The sequence below is a fragment of the Ascaphus truei genome, chromosome 1 (assembly GCF_040206685.1).
Source record: "Ascaphus truei isolate aAscTru1 chromosome 1, aAscTru1.hap1, whole genome shotgun sequence".
Taxonomy (NCBI): domain Eukaryota; kingdom Metazoa; phylum Chordata; class Amphibia; order Anura; family Ascaphidae; genus Ascaphus; species Ascaphus truei.
In genome coordinates, this window is record NC_134483.1 from 503,836,254 (window position 1) to 503,855,641 (window position 19,388).

General features: G+C 44.2%; 1 protein-coding gene across 2 annotated transcripts in view; it reads left to right on the forward strand.

Moving 5' to 3' along the window:
- WFS1 (wolframin ER transmembrane glycoprotein) overlaps window positions 1–19,081 on the forward strand; it is a 55,593-nt gene extending 36,512 nt beyond the window's left edge. For both annotated transcript variants that reach the window (XM_075569664.1, XM_075569673.1), the window contains 5 exons: window positions 9,051–9,195; window positions 10,394–10,564; window positions 11,676–11,756; window positions 12,355–12,500; window positions 16,625–19,081. In XM_075569664.1, the coding sequence (XP_075425779.1) occupies window positions 9,051–9,195; window positions 10,394–10,564; window positions 11,676–11,756; window positions 12,355–12,500; window positions 16,625–18,433 (2,352 nt within the window). In that variant the 3' untranslated portion in view covers window positions 18,434–19,081. The remainder of the gene's footprint in view (window positions 1–9,050; window positions 9,196–10,393; window positions 10,565–11,675; window positions 11,757–12,354; window positions 12,501–16,624) is intronic.
- Window positions 19,082–19,388: the final 307 nt, after the last annotated feature.

The window sequence follows — 19,388 nt, forward strand, 5'->3', positions numbered from 1 at the left end:
ACCGCGATATGCGGTATGTAGAGAGCCGGAGCGGGAGGGGGACGGGAGTGGGTGGGGGACGGGAGTGGGAGGGGGGGGGGTTTGAGCGGAGGGACCCGCTACTCCCCCCCCTCCCTCCCTCCCTCCACGAGCTCGGGCTCGGTCTCCCGGGGTGCAGGAGGGAGCTGCTGTGGGCTGCTGGAAGGTAAGATTTAAATAAATAAATAAATTATTGGTCAAATCTGCTGGAAACTTTAATACATTTTCTGTTTTTAAAGGAGAAATTCTGTAAATTCTGCGGATTTTTTTATTTTTTTATTTATACAAATCAGTTTTGTAGTATTAGGTAATACTTACTACATTTTCTTTTTTCAATTCAACTCTTAATACCATTTTTTATTAGTTGTAATATACTGATAATCCTTTGATTTTCTGTAGCAGGTTTTAGCCCACTTCTCCAGCAGTGCAAGATCTTGTGCAGCACTTTCCTGTTTGTGATAATGTGTTGCCAATATCCCCAGCAGTGTGAGCTACAAACTGTAATAATAGATCATGTTACCTTTGTAATATAAGAATACATTGTAGCTGTTGAGTTACACTTACTGAAGGATTGATTGAAACTGAAGGGCGGCCATTTAGTGAGCCCTAGGAAGCAGGATCATTGCTGAGCAATCGCAGGAGAACAACTCAATCGGCAGCTTGGGTAATTTACTTTTCAATAAAAGTAATCAAAGACTGAATCAAAGACTGAATATATTAAAACAAACAAAACAAAAAAATAAAAATATATATTTTTAAGTGCGGCAATGACTGCCTCTTTAAGGCTAAGTCCATAGAGACTTCAACCGTGCGGAGGCTGAGGGAAAGCGGGTGCTTTCCCTGGCCTTAGTCCGCGCGCCATCTGGGGGCGGGCCAGTGACATCACGGAGCTAGTTCGCCCTCATTGGGCGAACCGCTCATGTGACCGGCCCTCCGCTCCCGTCATCGTGCAAACTAAAAATGTCTTGTCTGCTACGCCTCCGCACGCCTGACAAGCGTCAGCGCGGGTCAGCGGATAAGCGCTGACCATGGACTCAGCCTAAATCAGCAATGCCCTCCAGTAGCTCACGAGTTTAACTCGTATAATAGTTTCTTGACCCCTAAACAGATCTTGTATTTTTTTTTTTTAAATAAAAAAAATAGCTCATGTTAGAAATCACGTTTTTCTTAATCTCCAGTTTGCGGTTTCCGTGGTAGCTATTAAACTGCTCTGAGCTCTGGGGAGAGCTCCATTTTCTTCTCCTGGACACTTAATATTTCAAGCCCTTCTATAAATCCTAAACAGAGCATCAGATTGATTGATTGATTGAAAAGAAAAAGTCTATCTGCACAGACTGGTGCTTTAAAACATATTGATCATTTACTTTGTTGATGGAACCAGTTTAAAATGTATGATCAAAAGCATACACTATAACAAAGTACATCATTTCTATCGCTGCTCCTGTCTGGTGTCAACATGCAGTGTTTCCTTAGGCCGCGCGTATAGTGACCGCGACGTGTGACGTCACTAGTCGCCGCTAGCGAAATTTTTATTTTGCTTTGTGGCGGCCAGGGCATTGATTGGTTCAGGGGCTGTCACATGAGGCGACGGCCACTAAAAAATCAAATTTTACCGGCTTCCAAAAATCGCGTCGCTTTGTCGCTGTCGCGCTTACTATAAGCGCACGCGGCAGCGACAGTGCATTTGTTTTGGGGCGACGTTGCATCGCCGGCACTATAAGCGCGGCCTTAGGCTGCGCTTATAGTGCCAGCGACGTGACGTCGCGGCAAAACAAATGTATTGCTGCCGTTGCGTGCGCTTACAGTAAGCGCGACACGACGGTTTGGTCTCGATCGCTGGATGTCATCTCTATTTGATTTTTCCAGCGACCGTCGCCGGCACTAAACGTAGCCGTACACTCCATATAAAACCTCTCCCGGTTTTCTATTTTATAGAAACAGGCAAAATGTGCAGCATCTGGGAAAGAGCATAACATGTCTTGTTGGAAGCAGACTTGAACAAAAAGTAAACACACAGTCCTATTGAACGCACGTTTTTAAGGAGCCGCTGGTATGGAACTGTTGCCGTGTCAGGAAATTTCGTGCTCCACTGGTTTATTCACATTATTTATGTAAATGTATTTGAAAATCCGTTAATGTAACTGTGGAAACGAGAAACATCGGTTTGTTTTGCAGCTGTCTTTGCAGACCGCGAGTCACTGCATGTGTCGCCCTTTCCGGTTTCCCTGTCTAGATGTACAGTTTTGTGCAGGTCAAATTCACAGATCAAAACTAAAAATTAAAAAATGACAATTTCAAAGGGTATAAACATGGGTCCTCCTCCTTTATTCTCATTTCACAGTTATTATGAAATTGAAGCCGGCTCTATTTGCTTTTTTTTTTTTTTTTTTTAGAGACAGACGCCACATGTGACTGTCTCTAAACCAATCAGAGACCGCGGACTGCCCCCTTTCGTGACGTCGCTGGCGACAGTCGCGGAAAATCTCATAACTGTCGCGGGTGACATCATCGGTCGCGTCGCCGTCGCCAGCACTATAAGGCGGCCTTAGTGTTCATATTTTAAATTATATTTCCCAGTTGTAAAACTTCCCCCTTCTTTTTTTTTTTTTTTTTTTTTTTTAAATTTATTTTTAACTTTGATTGAAAGTGTAATATATTTCAGTTAGCAGCAGTGTACATTAAACAGGAAATAGGTATGTAACGGGTATTCCCCCCCAATCGCAGATAGGGACCATGTGGGGAAATCTACATCTGTTACTAGTGTGGTGCAATACCTGTTAGGCTCACAGGAGGCCCTAACCTCCGCCACTGGGAGCCTGGGGTGTATCCTGGAACGTATGCTTACAGCGCCTCCACCTGTGCAGGGATTCCTGGTGTATAGAATGACCCCTGACACAGGACCCACAAATAGGAAACACATACAAGGAAGTGTGTATGTATATATATGTATGTATGTATGTAACTGTTTACTATATGGGCAAAACAATAACATCACATCACATATAACAACACAGCTGTGTCACCCTCTGCCACTAGCTGGCAGCTATAACCTTGCCCCTACTACTGGGCTTTAACCTTCTTAGCCCCTAACTGGGCTATACCCTTACACCCCCTTCCCAACCCCATGTCCAGAGAGTCCAAGCCCACCCAAGTGTGTGAACAGGCCTGTCACATGTGAGGAGCAAGGTAAAGTTGGTGCATGTGTGGAAGGTTGTAAATACCTGCCCAGGTGCCCTGGCAAAGGGTCTAACGGATCCACTTGGTCCAGCGCTGATCTCTACCTCCGCGTGGGATGGGGTCCAGCCGGATGTCCCACCGTAAGGACAGTCTCTGGATCAGCAACACAGCATACAGGAACATGCAGCAACACTATCACTGGGTCCCTGCATTACACAACTGCAGCACGGTCTCTCTCTGTCCCTGCACTAAGGAACATGCAGCAGGGCCTTTCCCTAAGTCCCTGCCTAGCACACAGCTGAAAGGGCACAGGGTCCTTACCTAAGGGCCTGTCCCTATGAACACCCACCCTCACTAGTGGGGAGTCAGGGCCTCAACACTAGCCCGGGGTACTTCTGGCCTAGGGCAGAAGCTCGCAGCTCTCTGTCCCCCTTCCTTCCCCCACTGTCTCCTCAGTCTGACTACCTCATGTGCTTCACAGTCTGCTTCGTGACTCTGCACACAACAATGTATCCTTCTCCAGCAGGAGAAGCTGCAAGCACTATTTGCTGTCTGGCTGCCTGTGACCTGGGTGAAAGTGCATTCCCCAGAGGCTGCTGGGAATTGTAGTCTTTTATGGCCCTCTTTAACATTGGGCCGCGTGCGCGCTGTGTAATTTCCACCGCTGCTGCTAACTGCGCATGTGCGAACTGGAGGATGCCCCCGAATATGGTGCGCCTCATCTCACTCCCTGTAATGGCCGCCGCATCGCATCTGCGCATGCGCGAGCCAAACGCAAGATGGCCGCTGTGTCGCTTCTGGGGCTATACTGCGCGTGCGCAAGCTTCCGCGCATGCGCAAAAGCACACAAGAGGGCGGTGCCCTGTAGCTGATGTCGCCGGGAGCCCCCGGTGACGCGATCACCCCTGCAACTGCCCTCACGCTATCGCAGGTAAGAGAGAGAGAGAGAACCGAATGTCTGGGGAGCCAGAGGGGACCTGGCTACAGGTACATCATCTCTGCAAGGGTGAAGGAAGTACAGATCGGTTTGCTGGGCAAAACGGTAATTAAAAGTAGACCCTCACCCTCACCACCGCCAACATGAATCCATAACACTGACATGCAGGAGTGGTAAGATCTCTGTGATTTTGTCTTTGGAATGGGCCTGATGAAGGCGCAAAAAGGAAAATTGACTGAAAAATCAATTTTAAGAAAAGGAACAATACGAAATACTTCCAATTAAAAAACATGACAGGGTGAAACTTATGAGTATTAGCAGACATTTTGAAAATAAACACAATTTGAATAACTTCTTTAACAATTAAAAACATGTAATTATTTACATTGATTTGAATCATTTGATTTAGGTTATTCCCCATATCTGTTTTGTGAGCGAACGTTTTCGACAATGAACTATGTTAAAAAATAAGTCCAGATCTGTAATGGCCGACGCTCGTGGGGGCGCCGGCTGCTTCTGTTATCCACCTCGAAAACCAATCCTAATTTTGGGAAACCGTTAACTGAAATGCACGTTCAGAAATCACATTGAGACATTTGAAATTCAGATTTTTTTTATTTTTTTTTTATTTTTTAACTTTTGCCATTATTAGTTAGGTTTAGCTAATTTAAACAGGACGTAGGGGGGGCCTGCCCCAAAATTTGTGCCCATTTATTGGCCTCGTCTGAAATGTTCTCCACCCCTGAGCCACCGTGTTGAGCAGGACATGAAATCTCTTGCACAAGCAAATCCCTCTTTCTATCCCCTTCTCATTCCGCGTGGTGCTCTGCGGTGCTCTGCGGAGCTGCCTTCCATAATGAGCTCATCAGAGACAGAGCCCAGTGGGGCACAGGAAGAGGAAATGATCCGGCAGCAAGAGAAACAAACTCTTACATCTCAAACACAGTTAAAAACTAACCATGTTTCCCTTTAAGGGTTCATTCGCTTTAGCCCACATTGCTTACAGAATTGTGTAATATAAGGATTAGGCATGATAAATACCTCTGTTACAGACCTTTTTTTCACCTGGACATTATTTGGATAAGGGACTAAAGGATTAGATATTTATTTGCAAGTATAACTGAGCATCTACTTCCATAAAGGGACAAACAAACAAGGCAGCACCTCCCTTCCACAGCGAAATTACACGTCATGGACTCATTACTTCATAGGGGCTTATCCTATGCCTGCCCGTTAAAGTCCATAGGGATTTGCATAGACTTCGGTGTGTGTATATAGCATAAGGCCCATGGCGGTAAGTAATGCAGTGACCCCTGTCTGCTATTTCCAAGCAAAAGCAGTTTTATTAACACATTCACTACCCTTAATTTAATATACTGGTATTACAGAGGGTTTGGGAATCTGCAAAATGTTTCACCTCTGTTTGCATAATTGACAACTCTTGCCCCTCCCCCCCCCCACCAAATTTTTTGTATGCATTTTTTGTGTCTGCAAATAACTAATGGTGAAACGGACTTCAAAGTGAGATTGGGCGAGAGTTGACACGTCTGCAGATTAGCTAAACTCGCTGCCTTGTAACGTGTGGTGAGCCTTTGGTAGTGTATATATCTACAACCTCTGTTTCATCAAAAGCTCTGAAAATGGGCATCTGGGAATTTGAATACTGACAGTGAGTACTCTGTTATCCCATTTACATCAACCTTAACCCCTTCAGTGACAGTGATCTGCAACACTTTGCTAGTGTACGCTTTGTACCTATTTGGCGCCAAAGGGTGCTCGGTGAGTAATGACACTGACTGAACACAATGGCACTGAGTTTGAAGCATGGAGCCGGGTTCAAATCCCAGTGTTGACTCCTTATGACTTGGGGCGAGTCACTTTATCTTCCTGTGGCTCAGGCCCCAAAAAATAGATTGTAAGCTCTATGGGACAGGGAGTCGTGCCTGCAAAAATTGTATGTACAGCACTGCGTACACTGTAAGTGCTATACAAGAAAATACTATTGCATGGGAAGTGTTAAGGGTCTAGCACTAGAGCAGTAAATGTGACCCTCAATGCTTTTTATGTAAATGTATCATTACATATAGGTGTATAGTAGATGCTAAATTTAGACAGCACATGCTTATTCTATATTTGTAGTTACAGTATCCAGGGGAAGGCAAACAAAAAACCCCAGTGAAATATCCAATGGTAAGGGTGGGGGGGTGGGGTGGAGGGAAGCGGAGAGAGGGAACAGCCGGCAGAGGGGCATAGGGAAAAAAGAATTGTGCTCCGCTGATGTAGAGTATCCAAGAAGAATATTCTCTTGTTCCTGAATGACTCTCTTCCTTCCCAACTCCTCTCGAGTCTAAGCCACCGTTAAGGATGACTTCTTTCTTCCTCACCGTAAAGTGAGCATGCTCCTTGTTTTGCCAGGTTATGCATCTTTGACCTTCTCAAGTTCCTGTCTTCTCTGCTGCTGACACTTTCCTTTTAATGTATGCCAGGAGTCCTGGACTGCACGTGGCAATACATCCAATAAAATAAGCGGTTTGATCGAAATGTACAAATGCAAGTCTCGAGAGTAGATGCATTCAGTTTTCCTCTTCTTAAATATTGCTTTTATGTACCTTGGTTATCCTAATTTCTTTAGCCGTGTCATTTCCTCCAGTATTGGAAGAGTGATAACTATACATTTGCAAGACTGTGGGTGGACTCTGCAGATCTCTTAATTTCTGTCAAATAGTGTTCTTCCAAAACTCCTAGGAATACAAATGTAACATGTTTGTATCCTTACATTCCACATCTTACACTCAGATCAGGAATTTCAAAGAGTTCAAACATTTAGCAACTCTGAAAAGTCTTGTAAAACATTTTAGCTTTCATATGTTAGAGCAGGGGAGCGCACACTTTCTGTGCTGCGCCCCCCTGTCTCTCTGCCCCCGGCTCTCGCGCCCCCCTGCCTACCTTCATCCGCGTCAGATGACACTGCGTGGGCGTGGGACGTCAGGTCACATGGTTGCCATGGCGACGCAACACAGACTGCTGAATCCCGGTAAGTAAACAGTTGCAGAGGCCTCACGCGATCCCCCGGCATTTAATTTAAATGCCTGGGGGAAGAGCGCGGGGCCTCTGAAACTGCCCGTGCCCCCCCAGCACAATCTCTTGCCCCACCTGGGGGTCGCGCCCCCCACTTTGCGCACCGCTGTGTTAGAGCAGCGGTGCACAAACTGGGGGGCGCGAGAATTCTAGGGGGGGGGGCGCGCGGCGGTTACAGAGGCCCCATGCTCTTCACCACTGCATTTAAATTAAATGCCGGGTGAGGCCTCTGCAACTCGCTTACCTGCTCTTTACCGGGTCTTCGGCGTTGCTATGGCAACACACGTCAAATGATGCAGCGGGGTGACGTGACCACATGAATGACGCCGAGTCCTTGGAGAGGGGGGCGCGAACACTGCGGCTGATAGGGAGCAGCTCGAGGTTTGCGCACCCCTGTGTCAGAGTAAGGGTTTGCATACCCCAATCTCTAATGCTGAGTCACCGCTAGCGCTGAGTGCGCTGGCGCTCAAAGCATGTGTGGCGGGTGTCCTGCGTCTGCTCGCGCGCGGGGGGAGGGGGGTGGCGGTGGCGGCATTGCCGAATATTGAGCGAGCGGGAAAGTATAAAAATGTTATTTACCTAAGTGCATCGCGTGTGTGCGCAAGAGCGGGGACTTGCATATATATATATGTGTATATGTATATGTACACACAAGTCACCTCGCCAAGCACCGCGCGCTCAGCGCTAGCGGGGCCGCAGCCTAAATTGGTAGATTCTGAGTTCCTTATCTCTAAGGCCTATATGCACACAGCTGTGCAGTTAAAACACAGCTAAGCAGCAAAACATGTGAAATCTTATGGGTTGTTTTTTTCTGTAAATCAGTTCTGTACTACTGTATAAGATAATACCTACTGTATTTTAGTTTATTATTAAACTATTAATGCCATTTTCATGAGTTTTAAAGCATCCTTTGATTTCTATAGCAGATTTTAGTCCACCTCCCCAGCAGTGCAAAATATTTGCAACACTTTGCTGTTTGATTTTTTGTCGCCAATATTCCCAACAGTTTGAGCTGCAAACTGTAACAATAGATATTGTTACCTTAGTAATATAAGAATACATTGTAACTGCTGAGTTACACTGACTGAAATAGCCATTATGTTTGTCACACAGTCGGGATTTTGACAGATTTATAACAGGAGCACCAAACGATTGCCAGTTTAGGTAACATTGTCACAGGCTTTACATATACAAATAAGAAAAGAATAAGGGGGAAAGGGGAGAATGTAGTATTGCTGCTTTAATATGGTGTTAAGTTGTATTCACCAAGGCCAACAATATACCAGTAATCCATTTCTTCTCCGGTAGGCCTAGATTTTTTTTTTTAACTCCAGATTCATTCGAGTTGGACTTAAGGCATGCTAAAGCAATAGCACCATTTAGTGAATCTGAGCCATAGAGCATAGTGTTAACTATAATTGTTAGTGATAATGAGATGCAAATGAGGTATTACCATATCTGCTACTAACAACTAAAGTCTGTCAGGGTTAACCCAGGGACTTGACATTACATTATTTAAGTTGGCTCTAAACTTGACATTACTCCCATCTTCAACACTGTGAAATAGGTATTTTGTCTGGATGCAACAGTTTAGCACGATTTCAATAACAACATAGCTTCCCTTCCCCTCTCCATTCCTCTCTCTCCACTGTTGCTTTTGCATGTAATTAGCTTTGTGAATATGGTGTTAGCCCAGGGAACATAACTTATGTTCCTCCTTTTAGGCAAATGTCACCTGATTTAACTGAGCATCTGAGTAAGTGGCAGGGACAAGCAAGAAGCTGGCTGTATATGATTTAGTTGGACCTTTTTGAGTTAACATATTTTCCTCTTATTCCAGGTGGGAAAATACTACTTGAAGCTTGCTGAAGAGCAAGACGAAGAAGTGAACTGCTGTGCCGCTGTAGCTTGGCTTCTTGAATCCGCCAAGCAAGGTAGAAGGGATGCCGTCAAACTTTTACGTACCTGCTTGGCAGACAGACGAGGTGGGTTTGTCCTGTAGTTTTATCAGTACTAATGTGGGATTCAATATTAATTCCTTTGTCATGTTGGCCTTTAAGTATTTTTTTCATGTGACCCAAAAATACAGTAGTAAATATAAATGGTCAAATTTGCTTGGAAACTAGAAAGCGACACACTTGATGTAGTGTTCTGCGTTGCATTTTATTGCCCAGAATCCTCGTCTGCAGTTTGAGCACAGAACAATGAAGTAGATTTTGAGGAACAGCAGAAGACCTGCATACTGTATGTACTCATAGCGTTTTTGACCCTGCACTAGCATTTGCTTGTAAACATGTGATAGAACATATATGTATTTATGCACTTGAAATTTGCACGGAAAAAATGTACGTTCTTTTTACATGTTATACCCTGTTTAAAAAAAAAAAAACTGTCCATAAAGCGTATTAAAGTATCGTGGAGACTAAGAAATAAACATATCCACATGACTTACTGGGCAAAAACGGTATATTTGCCATACTGTACACAGATTTCTGTGAAGATCATGTCTTCATGTGCTTACTAATAAATGCTGCTCAAGAAGCCTTTTATTGTTACTGGCCTGAGGGGAAACCTTATTTTTTTTTTTTTTCCACATGATTTCAAATGTGGGTCAGCAGACTTCCAGAAACACAGTAATTACCAGGCTGAAGGATACAGCGTGGGAGTAGTACAAATGTCTGCAACAAATGGCTCTGCAGCTTGAGGTCTTTTGTCTGGATGGATAACTACAGTACATAGAGCAGGAGAGGCCAACTCCAGTCCTCACAGGCCACCAACAGGTCAGGATATCCCTGCTTCAGCACAGGTGGCTCAGTCGGAATGAAGCTACACACAGTCAGAATGATTGAGTCATCTATGCTGAAGCAGGGATATCCCTAATACTTGACCTGTAGGTGTCCCTTGAGGACGGGAGTTGGCCATCCCTGACATAGGCATGTTGGTCCCAACAAAGGATGTTATATTGTAAGAGAATAAAGATGCCCAGGGCTGAAAAATTGGTCCACTCTTTAGCCCAATTTTTGTGCTTACAACCCCAGAATTCTTTGCACGTAACTTGTGATCCACTTTCCTGTGGACCCTATTCTGCATAACCGAGCAACCATGCCATCAAATGAAACCCACACGCACCGTGTGCAACTGGATCTGTGCACACCGTATGTAACAAGCTTTTATTTCCCTAAGGAATCACGTCTGAAAATGAGAAGGAAGTGAAGAAACTATCGACCGAGACTGATCTGGAGAGGGCGGTGAGGAAGGCTGCGTTGGTCATGTACTGGAAGATGAACCCAAAGAAGAAGAAGCAGTTGTCTGTTTCTGAGCTGCTGGAAAATGTCGGCCAGGTCAATGCAGAAGGTTGGTACGTGGTGTTAAATGTTCGCCAATTGTCCAAATGTATTGTTCACTAAACTGACCAGTAAGAGTAAAAAATACCGTGGCCCACCCGCTATATTCCAACTTCATGCTGTTTAAAAAGCATGCAATACAAATATAAATAACCATTTCTTCTCCCGTAATTTGGTTCAACCTACTGCACAAAGCCTGCAATGCGATGTCATTAACCCTTTTATACTTCCGGCATTTCTTCATTCAAAAGGTGGGAGCTTTAGTTCCATATGTTGGCGCTACATGAAAGTGCTGAAATATAGATCAATAACATGAAATGTGTTAGCTGCACAATACAGAGGAAGACGAAAGGCAGTTACATACAAATAGATGGATAAATAACAAAACAAAACAGTGAAGCACACACGTGATTCTACCTCTCTCTTTGTAGTTGCTGGTCTCTCGACTTCCAAGCTCTCGTCAAACACTCTAAACGCATATATATTAGCAGAAGAAGCTACAGGGGTGCCTAAGTGTAAACCCATACTCTCTCATTATAAAGTGCAGTATCTTTATTTTCTGGCGTGGGACCGTGTCCCTACAAACGAAAAGCAGCTTTAGTCAGTGTTTTTTTAAATATTTTTTATATTTTCGGTGGGGGGGGGGGGGGGAAGGGAACCTCTGCATCGTCAACAAAATTATTTAGTAATGATATTTTCAAATATACATTCCCCCCCCCCCCCCCCACACATATATTTCATATAGCCATAAAGTCCATTTCATGTTTCAGTAAGAGTCCAAAGTATATAAGACGGCGGAATACATTGGCGGCATTACCCTTCTACAGATGTAGCAGAACTTCTTGCCTCTGGCACCGGGGTAAGCTGCGATATTGTGACCACAGCTGCCCCCGCACCAGAGGATTATAGTTGTGGGGGGGTCCGATCTGCAACAGCAGCGCTATCTTCAGAGCTGCGGCTTATTTCGCAGCGGTTCCGGAGACAGCGAGTTCTGCTACATCTGTAGATATGTACCGGTAAGCTACTGTATGTAACTGGGTCCATTTTTTTTTATTTTAAGCTCTTCTACAATGTTACTCACAAATTAATGTACTTTGGCTCATAATTGTAATGTGTTTCAGATGGCGGGAATCAACCGGGCCCAGTTCCAAAGGCGGCACTTAAGGAGCGCAGGATGCTGGAACGATTAGTCAGTAGTGAATGTGAGTAGATAATTGTAGTCCCTGATTTTGTTAGCACTGCAGCATGTCCATATAGACCTATGGAACTGAAAGGATTATATTATAAACAAATAATTAAGACATTCCAATGAAAATGTAAAGTTATCTTCCATATTGCTGTGAATGCTTTTAGACGTGTGGCGCTTGTGATGTGTACAGTCTTTGTAGGTTGTGATACTAGCTTTTTGTATACCTAGATCATGGGTGCTCAAGCCGCCTAAACGGGTCAGGTTTTCAGGATCAATTGGTGAACCTCATCTATCCATCTATATTGAGGGAAGACAAATACTTGAAATACTTAAATGCTGTGAGATAATTTGGGGTGCTGTGCTGCTCCCATTTAACAGGCCTCTTTTTATGCTTTCTACATTGATCTTATGCTTTCTATATTTGTGCTTCACTCCTCAAAAGATGTTACTTGTATTTTAACACCTTTACTTAGAAGAATAAAAAGATGCCGTGATTTCTTCTCATGTAAAACAACGGTATGAATATTATTTGAGGGCTTTGATTGGATGATGCACAGCTTGAATGACTGCTTCCTGTTACTGCCACTGACTGGTTCTTCCTCTTGTTTCAGCTCGGAGTTACATTGCGTTGGACGATTTTGTTGAAATTACCAAGACGTACGCAAATGGAGTGATTCCAAGCAACTTATTTGTCCATGATGATGAAGATGATGAGTTTGCTGGGAAAAGTCCGGAAGAGCTTCCATTCCAACAAAAAGTAAAAACCTCTTATATAAGTGTAGCACCTGTTCTCTCCCCCCCTCCCCCCCTGCGACAGAAGATCTGGCCACTACATGGGTGTTTTCCTTTGGTACTGTCGCTCACCTGCTGGTTCAGGAGGTCTGAGTTGCTCCGCGGTTGGAGTTTGGGAGCCACAACAGGGCAGGCTTTCCTCATCTCTCACAGTGCAGCGTCTCCATCCCATGAGAATCCTGCAGATTGCAGGATGGTCCCCACAGGCCGTGGTCTCCTTCACAATAACCACACAGCATATTGGGTCCCACGGCAGGTTTATTGCATGTACAGAGTGACATATCTCCTTCCCTGGAGCAAACGACCAGGGCTTGAGGCCCCAAGAGCCCCTCCTAATCTCCTCAACCCTCTTATAGGGAAAAGGGTATACACGGCACCATAACCATCCACCTCACAATCAATTTGGGAGATGTCCGCTTTTATACCCAGGGGGAAGGGCTTTGTAACCCTGCCCCATAACAGGGCAGGTCCAGGTACTGACAGGCATCACACCATACCCATGTGATCCAGTCAGTACCTCTCTAAGTATGACACTTCCAACTGCCGGTTTAGTTCTGCCCCTGGATAAGGCAACATCCAGGCTGCAACTGCAGGCTAGGCCCTGTGCAGGAGTTTAACCCCTACACTGCCTGCTCCTATCAGGACTTATGGTGCTGAGGCCAGTAGAAGGCTATAGCCAGGGGCACTTGGCTACATCAGCACTGTTATTTTTGTTTACTTATAACACATGGCACGAACAGCATTTTTCTATAAAGACCCCCTTCCTATTGTTTGTCCTAACATATATGTACTCCTTTTCTCTTACAATGTTATTGTTCTCCAGGATACTACTAAAGGGAAAGTAATGGTGCAAAAATATATATAAACAAATAGCCTCTATTGCATAATCAGAAGGCTCTAGAACAGGGAAGCGCAGACATTTGCTGCTGCACCCCCATGTTTTGCTTGCCCTGGTTCTCGCCTCCCCCTCCCCCCCCACCTTGCAGCCACATTAAATGACGCTGTGGGGTCATGTGACGGGACGTCATTTGACGCGTGTGATGTCACATGGCCCTGCGGTGTCATTTGATGCCGTGTTGCCATGGCGACGCGCCACACAGCCGGCTGAAGCAAGGTAAGGGGAGTGTTGCAGGGGCCTCACGCGATCCCCCGGCATTTAATTTAAATGCCTTGGAGAAGAGCGCGGGGCCTCTGCAACCGCCTGCACCCCCCCCCCCCAAGAAAAATCACCCTCCAGTTTGCGCACTGCTGCGTCTAGAATACCAATGGGAAATAAACCGTTGACTCCAAAAATGGTCGCTTAAAGAAAAATAGTTTGAGTCTACAATGCCTATTAGTAATATTTTGATGAAAAATGATGTGCACCCACAAGAGAGAGAGAGCAGTCCGAGTAATTAGTCCCTAGTACTCTGTTCCGGCTGCTGTGATGATTAGAGAGTGAGGTGGATGTAGCAAGAAGCAAGCTGGACCATTCTAGCTGAGACTGCAAAATCCACCCTTTGTGCAGGAAAGAATTAAGTCCTAGAGATTGGAGAGTTGTAGGAAACTTGCAACACGAGCAGACTCTGGGTTAGATTAAGAATGCCATGCCCCTAAGTTTGGAATGTAGGGGACCTGGGCTGTAAGGTACGCAGTGTATGGCACACAAAGCCACAGTCAGACAGTAGTACCAATGCTGAAAAGAATCAAATGTTCCATGCCTGTAGGACTGCGGTGTGGGGTTAGTGGACAGCAGGCTCATATTATGTAGGTACACAACGTCAATGTATCAAAAGCTGTCAGATGTCCACCTGCAGTGTAAGTAAGGTGGAAACTAGGGGTGTTGTTGCATGGTGTATCAACCACCATAAAAACATGTTTGTCATGCCAGAGAGATGGGCAACAATACCTGTGTGCAGGGCATTAGTGGGTGAGAAATGGTTACTGGAGTAGCACCCACTGACCAGTACTTAACGATGGCCCTATATCAAGGTGCTGGGGCTCTGCATAAAGCTCGAGAAAACTCCAATCCAAACTTTAGAAGAAGAAGAATATAAAAAATGAGAATAACCATGCTGAGAAATATCAAATCGGAAATATCCTTATAGGAACACCGAAGGTTCAACATGTTCGCTCCAGGGGGAGCGTTCAACATTGCCAAAAATGATGTATGGCTCGTACATTAGCATAATAACCAGTTACCATTAGGTGGTACCTACCCACTATTTTGTAACCAATGTCCAATACAAAGGTGCCAGGACTAGCAGGCATCCACATTAACATGTGGGCAAGAAGCAAGACCATGCCAAGCTTGCATTGAGCCCTTTTGGTTATGAATCCAGAAACACTCTCCTGTGTAATACATACACTTCCTCCATAATATTACTGCAATCCGCCCTTTTCTCTGTCAATCTACTATTAAAACTCTAATACATGCCCTTATCCTCTCCCGTCTGCATTATTGTAACATGCCGCTAACAGTCCTCACAACTTTGTTTCTTGCAATCAATCGAAAATTCAGCTACTGGAGTAATTTCACTTTCTCCCAAAACCGTATCCGCTCATCTTCTCCTTAAATCACTTTCCTGGCTTTCCATCAAATTACGGATGGAACACCTACACAGATCTCCCACTTACCTTTTTAAGGCTCTCCACTAAACTGCTCCTTCCTACATATAAGCTTTGATCTCTCGCTATGTCCCTGCTTGTTTGCTGCACTCTATCCATAACAGTCTCCTCTCCACTTCTTTCACCTCTAACACACTCTCGCCTTGAGCACTTTTCCCTCACTGCACCTTATCTGTGGAACTCCCTCAAACTTGGTATACACCAAGCACCTTCTCCCCCCATCACCAAGACAAACCTTAAAACCCACCTCCTTAAATGAAGTCTAAGGCCTTGACCCCGCTGCCTACTACAGCGTCCGCTGTGGCGGACGCTGCACGGATGAGAGCCCTCCCCTCAATGGTGCCGGGCCCGCTGCGAGGGGGGGCCGCAGCGCTGGGGCGAGAGTTGCTCCTGCTCTCAATAGAATTGAGAGCAGGACTTGCGTCGAGCGATACGGCACGCCTCCCAGCGGTTCAGCCAATGAGGGCGAACCTGCCGGGTGTCGTCATGGCCGTGCCCCCGTCACTCCCCCGCCACGCCCCCCCTGGTCTCTCTTCCTGCAGTGAGCTGCAGACCAGGGAATCGGCTGCACGTGCCGCCAATCTCTGCGCGTGTTGCAGCGGAGATATTGGGGCCTTAGCCTAACGCGACTTAAATAGTCTGGATTTATGGCTATTGTCTCACACTCACAGTCACTCCTACCAACTGTTGTAGCCAAGCGCTGCCATCTACTACAGTTACTCCCTCACCTACTGCCTCTGTAAGTCTCTTAACATACCACTTAGATTGTAAGTTCTCGAGGCTGGGATTTCCTTTCCTATTGTCTGACTTTTTGTTGCGCTTATTGTAGTATTCCCTGTACTGTATTGTCTTTGTAAAAGTGCTGAGTACACTGTGGGCGCTATATATATCTATATACTGTATCCTCTTCAGCCCTTGTTGATTCACTGCTGGATGAAGGCCTCCCCAAAGATCTATATATATAATCACACACATGCACAGTGTGTGGTTCAAGCTTGTTTCCTGAGCTTAATGGGAAGACGGTTATCTGAGACAAAAAAATGAAACCCTAATATGTAATTACACAGTATGTAGAAGAGCATTGCAACATTCACACATTGGTCACCGTATTTTGTGACATGTATGGCACTATCATTCCCGTTGTGTGATGGCCGATTTGGTTGTAGTTTGTGACATTTAAATTACTGTTGTAACAAGCCATGTTTATCACACCTGAACAATACTAGCGAGGTACTTTGTGTTGCGGTTTTCTTTTTGATAAATGTTCAGAAGATCTCTTGTTTCAGTACATGTACAAACACTGCACCTTTCATGATGACCCTAATAAACCTGGTTACATCCGTGGCAAGTTTTTGTACAACATTAATATGTAAAATGTGTAGCAAATACATTACTTAATATTAATTAGTAAGAGATAATGTAAAATCTATCTTCACAAAATATCGTTTGAATTCCATTTCTGTTTTTATCTCTTATTCCCAGATCATGAAATATCCACTCCATGCCATTACGGAGCTTAAAGAGTACCTTATTGAAATTGCATCAAAGGCTGGAATGCACTGGCTCTCCACCATCATACCAACACATCACATCAACGCTCTTATCTTTTTCTTCATCATCAGTAATCTCACAATTGATTTTTTTGCCTTCTTTATCCCTCTCGTCATCTTCTACTTGTCCTTTATTTCCATGGTGATTTGCACACTCAAGGTTTTTCAGGACAGTAAAGCCTGGGAAAACTTCCGAACATTGACTGACCTGTTGCTTCGCTTTGAGCCAAATCTGGACGTTGAGCAAGCAGAAGTAAACTTTGGCTGGAACCACTTGGAACCATATTGTTACTTCCTGATCTCGGTCTTCTTTGTTATCTTCTCCTTTCCTATTTCAAACCGAGACTGGATGCCATGCTCTGAGTTGGCCACCATCTCCATTTTTTTCACTATTACAAGCTTCATGAGTTTAAGCACAAGTGCAGAGCCTTACACACGAAGAGCTTTGATAACTGAAGTTGCTGCTGGTGTCCTTTCCTTGTTGGACATTGTGCCTGAATATTGGTCCTACCATAGGTTACTTGGTAAAACATTTTTTACTGTGCCTATAGGCCATTTTATTACATTTCATGTAAGCATCCCGTGCATTTTCTTCATGTACTTATTCTATCTCTTCTTCAGAATGGCAAAGTTGCGAAATTTTAAAGGTGTCTACTGTTATCTGGTTCCATACTTGGTGTGCTTTATGTGGTGTGAATTATCGGTAGTAATTCTGCGGGAATCTTCTGCCATAGGCCTTATCCGTGCATCAGTAGGGTATTTCCTGTTTCTGTTTGCTCTGCCAATACTTATAGTGGGCATTGCAGTGATGTGTATTGTCCACTTCATAAAGTGGTTTGTAGCCTTAGAACTAACCAAGATGGTGGTAACCTTGGTTTTATGTAGTATTCCATTGGTTCTCCGTTGGTGGGCAAAAGCTAACTTTTCTGTGCTGGGTATGGTTAAGTCCATTACTAAAAGCTCCATTGTGAAGCTTATTTTAGTATGGATCACAGCCATTGTAATGTTTTGTTGGATATATGTGTATCGGTCTGAAGGAATGAAGGTTTACAACTCGACTTTAACGTGGCAGCAGTATGGCTTTCTATGTGGACCCAGGGCTTGGAAGGAAACCAACATGGCCCGGACACAGATTTTGTGCAGCCATTTGGAAGGGCACAGAGTTACTTGGACAGGCAGGTTTAAGTATGTACGGGTTACAGACATTGACAACAGCGCTGAGTCGGCAGTAAACATGCTACCTCTCCTTATTGGAGACTGGATGAGATGCTTATATGGGGATGTATACCCGGCTTGCGACCCACAAAATGTTACAATAGAAGAAGAAGCACTTTGCCGCCTCAAGTTTCTCTCTAAACATGGCTGCCACATGAAAAAATATGACCGGTACAAATTTGAGATAACTGTGGGCATGCCTCTCAATGGTATGAACGGAAATAAGACAATTGAAGAGGACGATATTACAAAAGATATTGTGCTGAAAGCAAGCAATGAGTTTAACAAGGTGTTGCTGAACTTGAGGCAGAGCAGCGTGATAGAATTTAGCACCATTCTAGAGGGGCGGCTTGGCAGCAAATGGCCTGTCTTTGAACTGAAAGCTATAAGCTGCTTAAATTGCATGGCCAAACTCACCCCAGCATCACGACACGTGAAAATAGAGCATGACTGGAGACGTAGCGTGCATACAGCCATTAAGTTTGCATTTGATTTTTTCTTCTCCCCGTTCCTTTCAGCTGTTTAAAAAAAAAAGGGGGTCAATGTGAAACAAACTATTTGAATTCGCTCACAGTGATAAAACCAAAGTATGATTTCCTTACACTAAGCTTTAACAGTATTCAAACTTTACACCGGGCACTCCCTTCTGTTAGTATATTACCTGGTTCAGACTGTATTTTCCCTTTTGGTATGGAAAGGGATGATTGATCATTTGTGTCTAGTAGCACTGCTCTTATACAAAACTGGTGTTTATTTCATGCATGGGTTGTTTTTTGCCTGAAGATATGTTGCTATGACTTTCTTGAAAAGGGTCAATTATTTCGCTGACGTTTCAGCAATTGAATTGCTTAAATATAACAATTCACAGTAGCTGATATAAAAGAGCGAAAAGCTTTTTTTGTTCGGTGAGCATTGTCATATTTCTGCAATATTAGCTAGTACTAGCTGATTTTCAGGAGTGCAAATGGATAATACACTTTTTTTTTTTTTTTTCAATTTTTACCTGTATTTATAAATCTCTGTTCCAATGCAAAGTATGTAATCTCGCCTAACACTACAAATAATGAAACTGACTTATGTCACTTTACTTGCGTATTGTGTGTATCCCAAAGGTAGAAAGCATTGTAACAGGTCTAATGCTGATTAAAATAAAAAGATGCCTTATGAAGAGTAAGTTTTTGAAGTTCTTTTTTTGTCCTGCTCTATTTAATGCATTGTAAGCAATGGAAGTGAACGCCAACTTGATTTTTAGCCTGCTTACTTAATGAGGTGTAGTATTCATGGTATTTATTGAAATAATAGACAACGCCTTTATTTTGGGTCAGGTTAGGGAATGTTCCATGCTGTTTGGATTAGTGGGTAAAGAGGAAAAGGGGAGTGGAGAAAAACTGCACAGAGGTTCAGGAGAATCCCAAGAATATAGCGACCGTAGGATTTTGTCGTTGGTACAAACTATGATGGTTCACAAACTTGATTAGAGC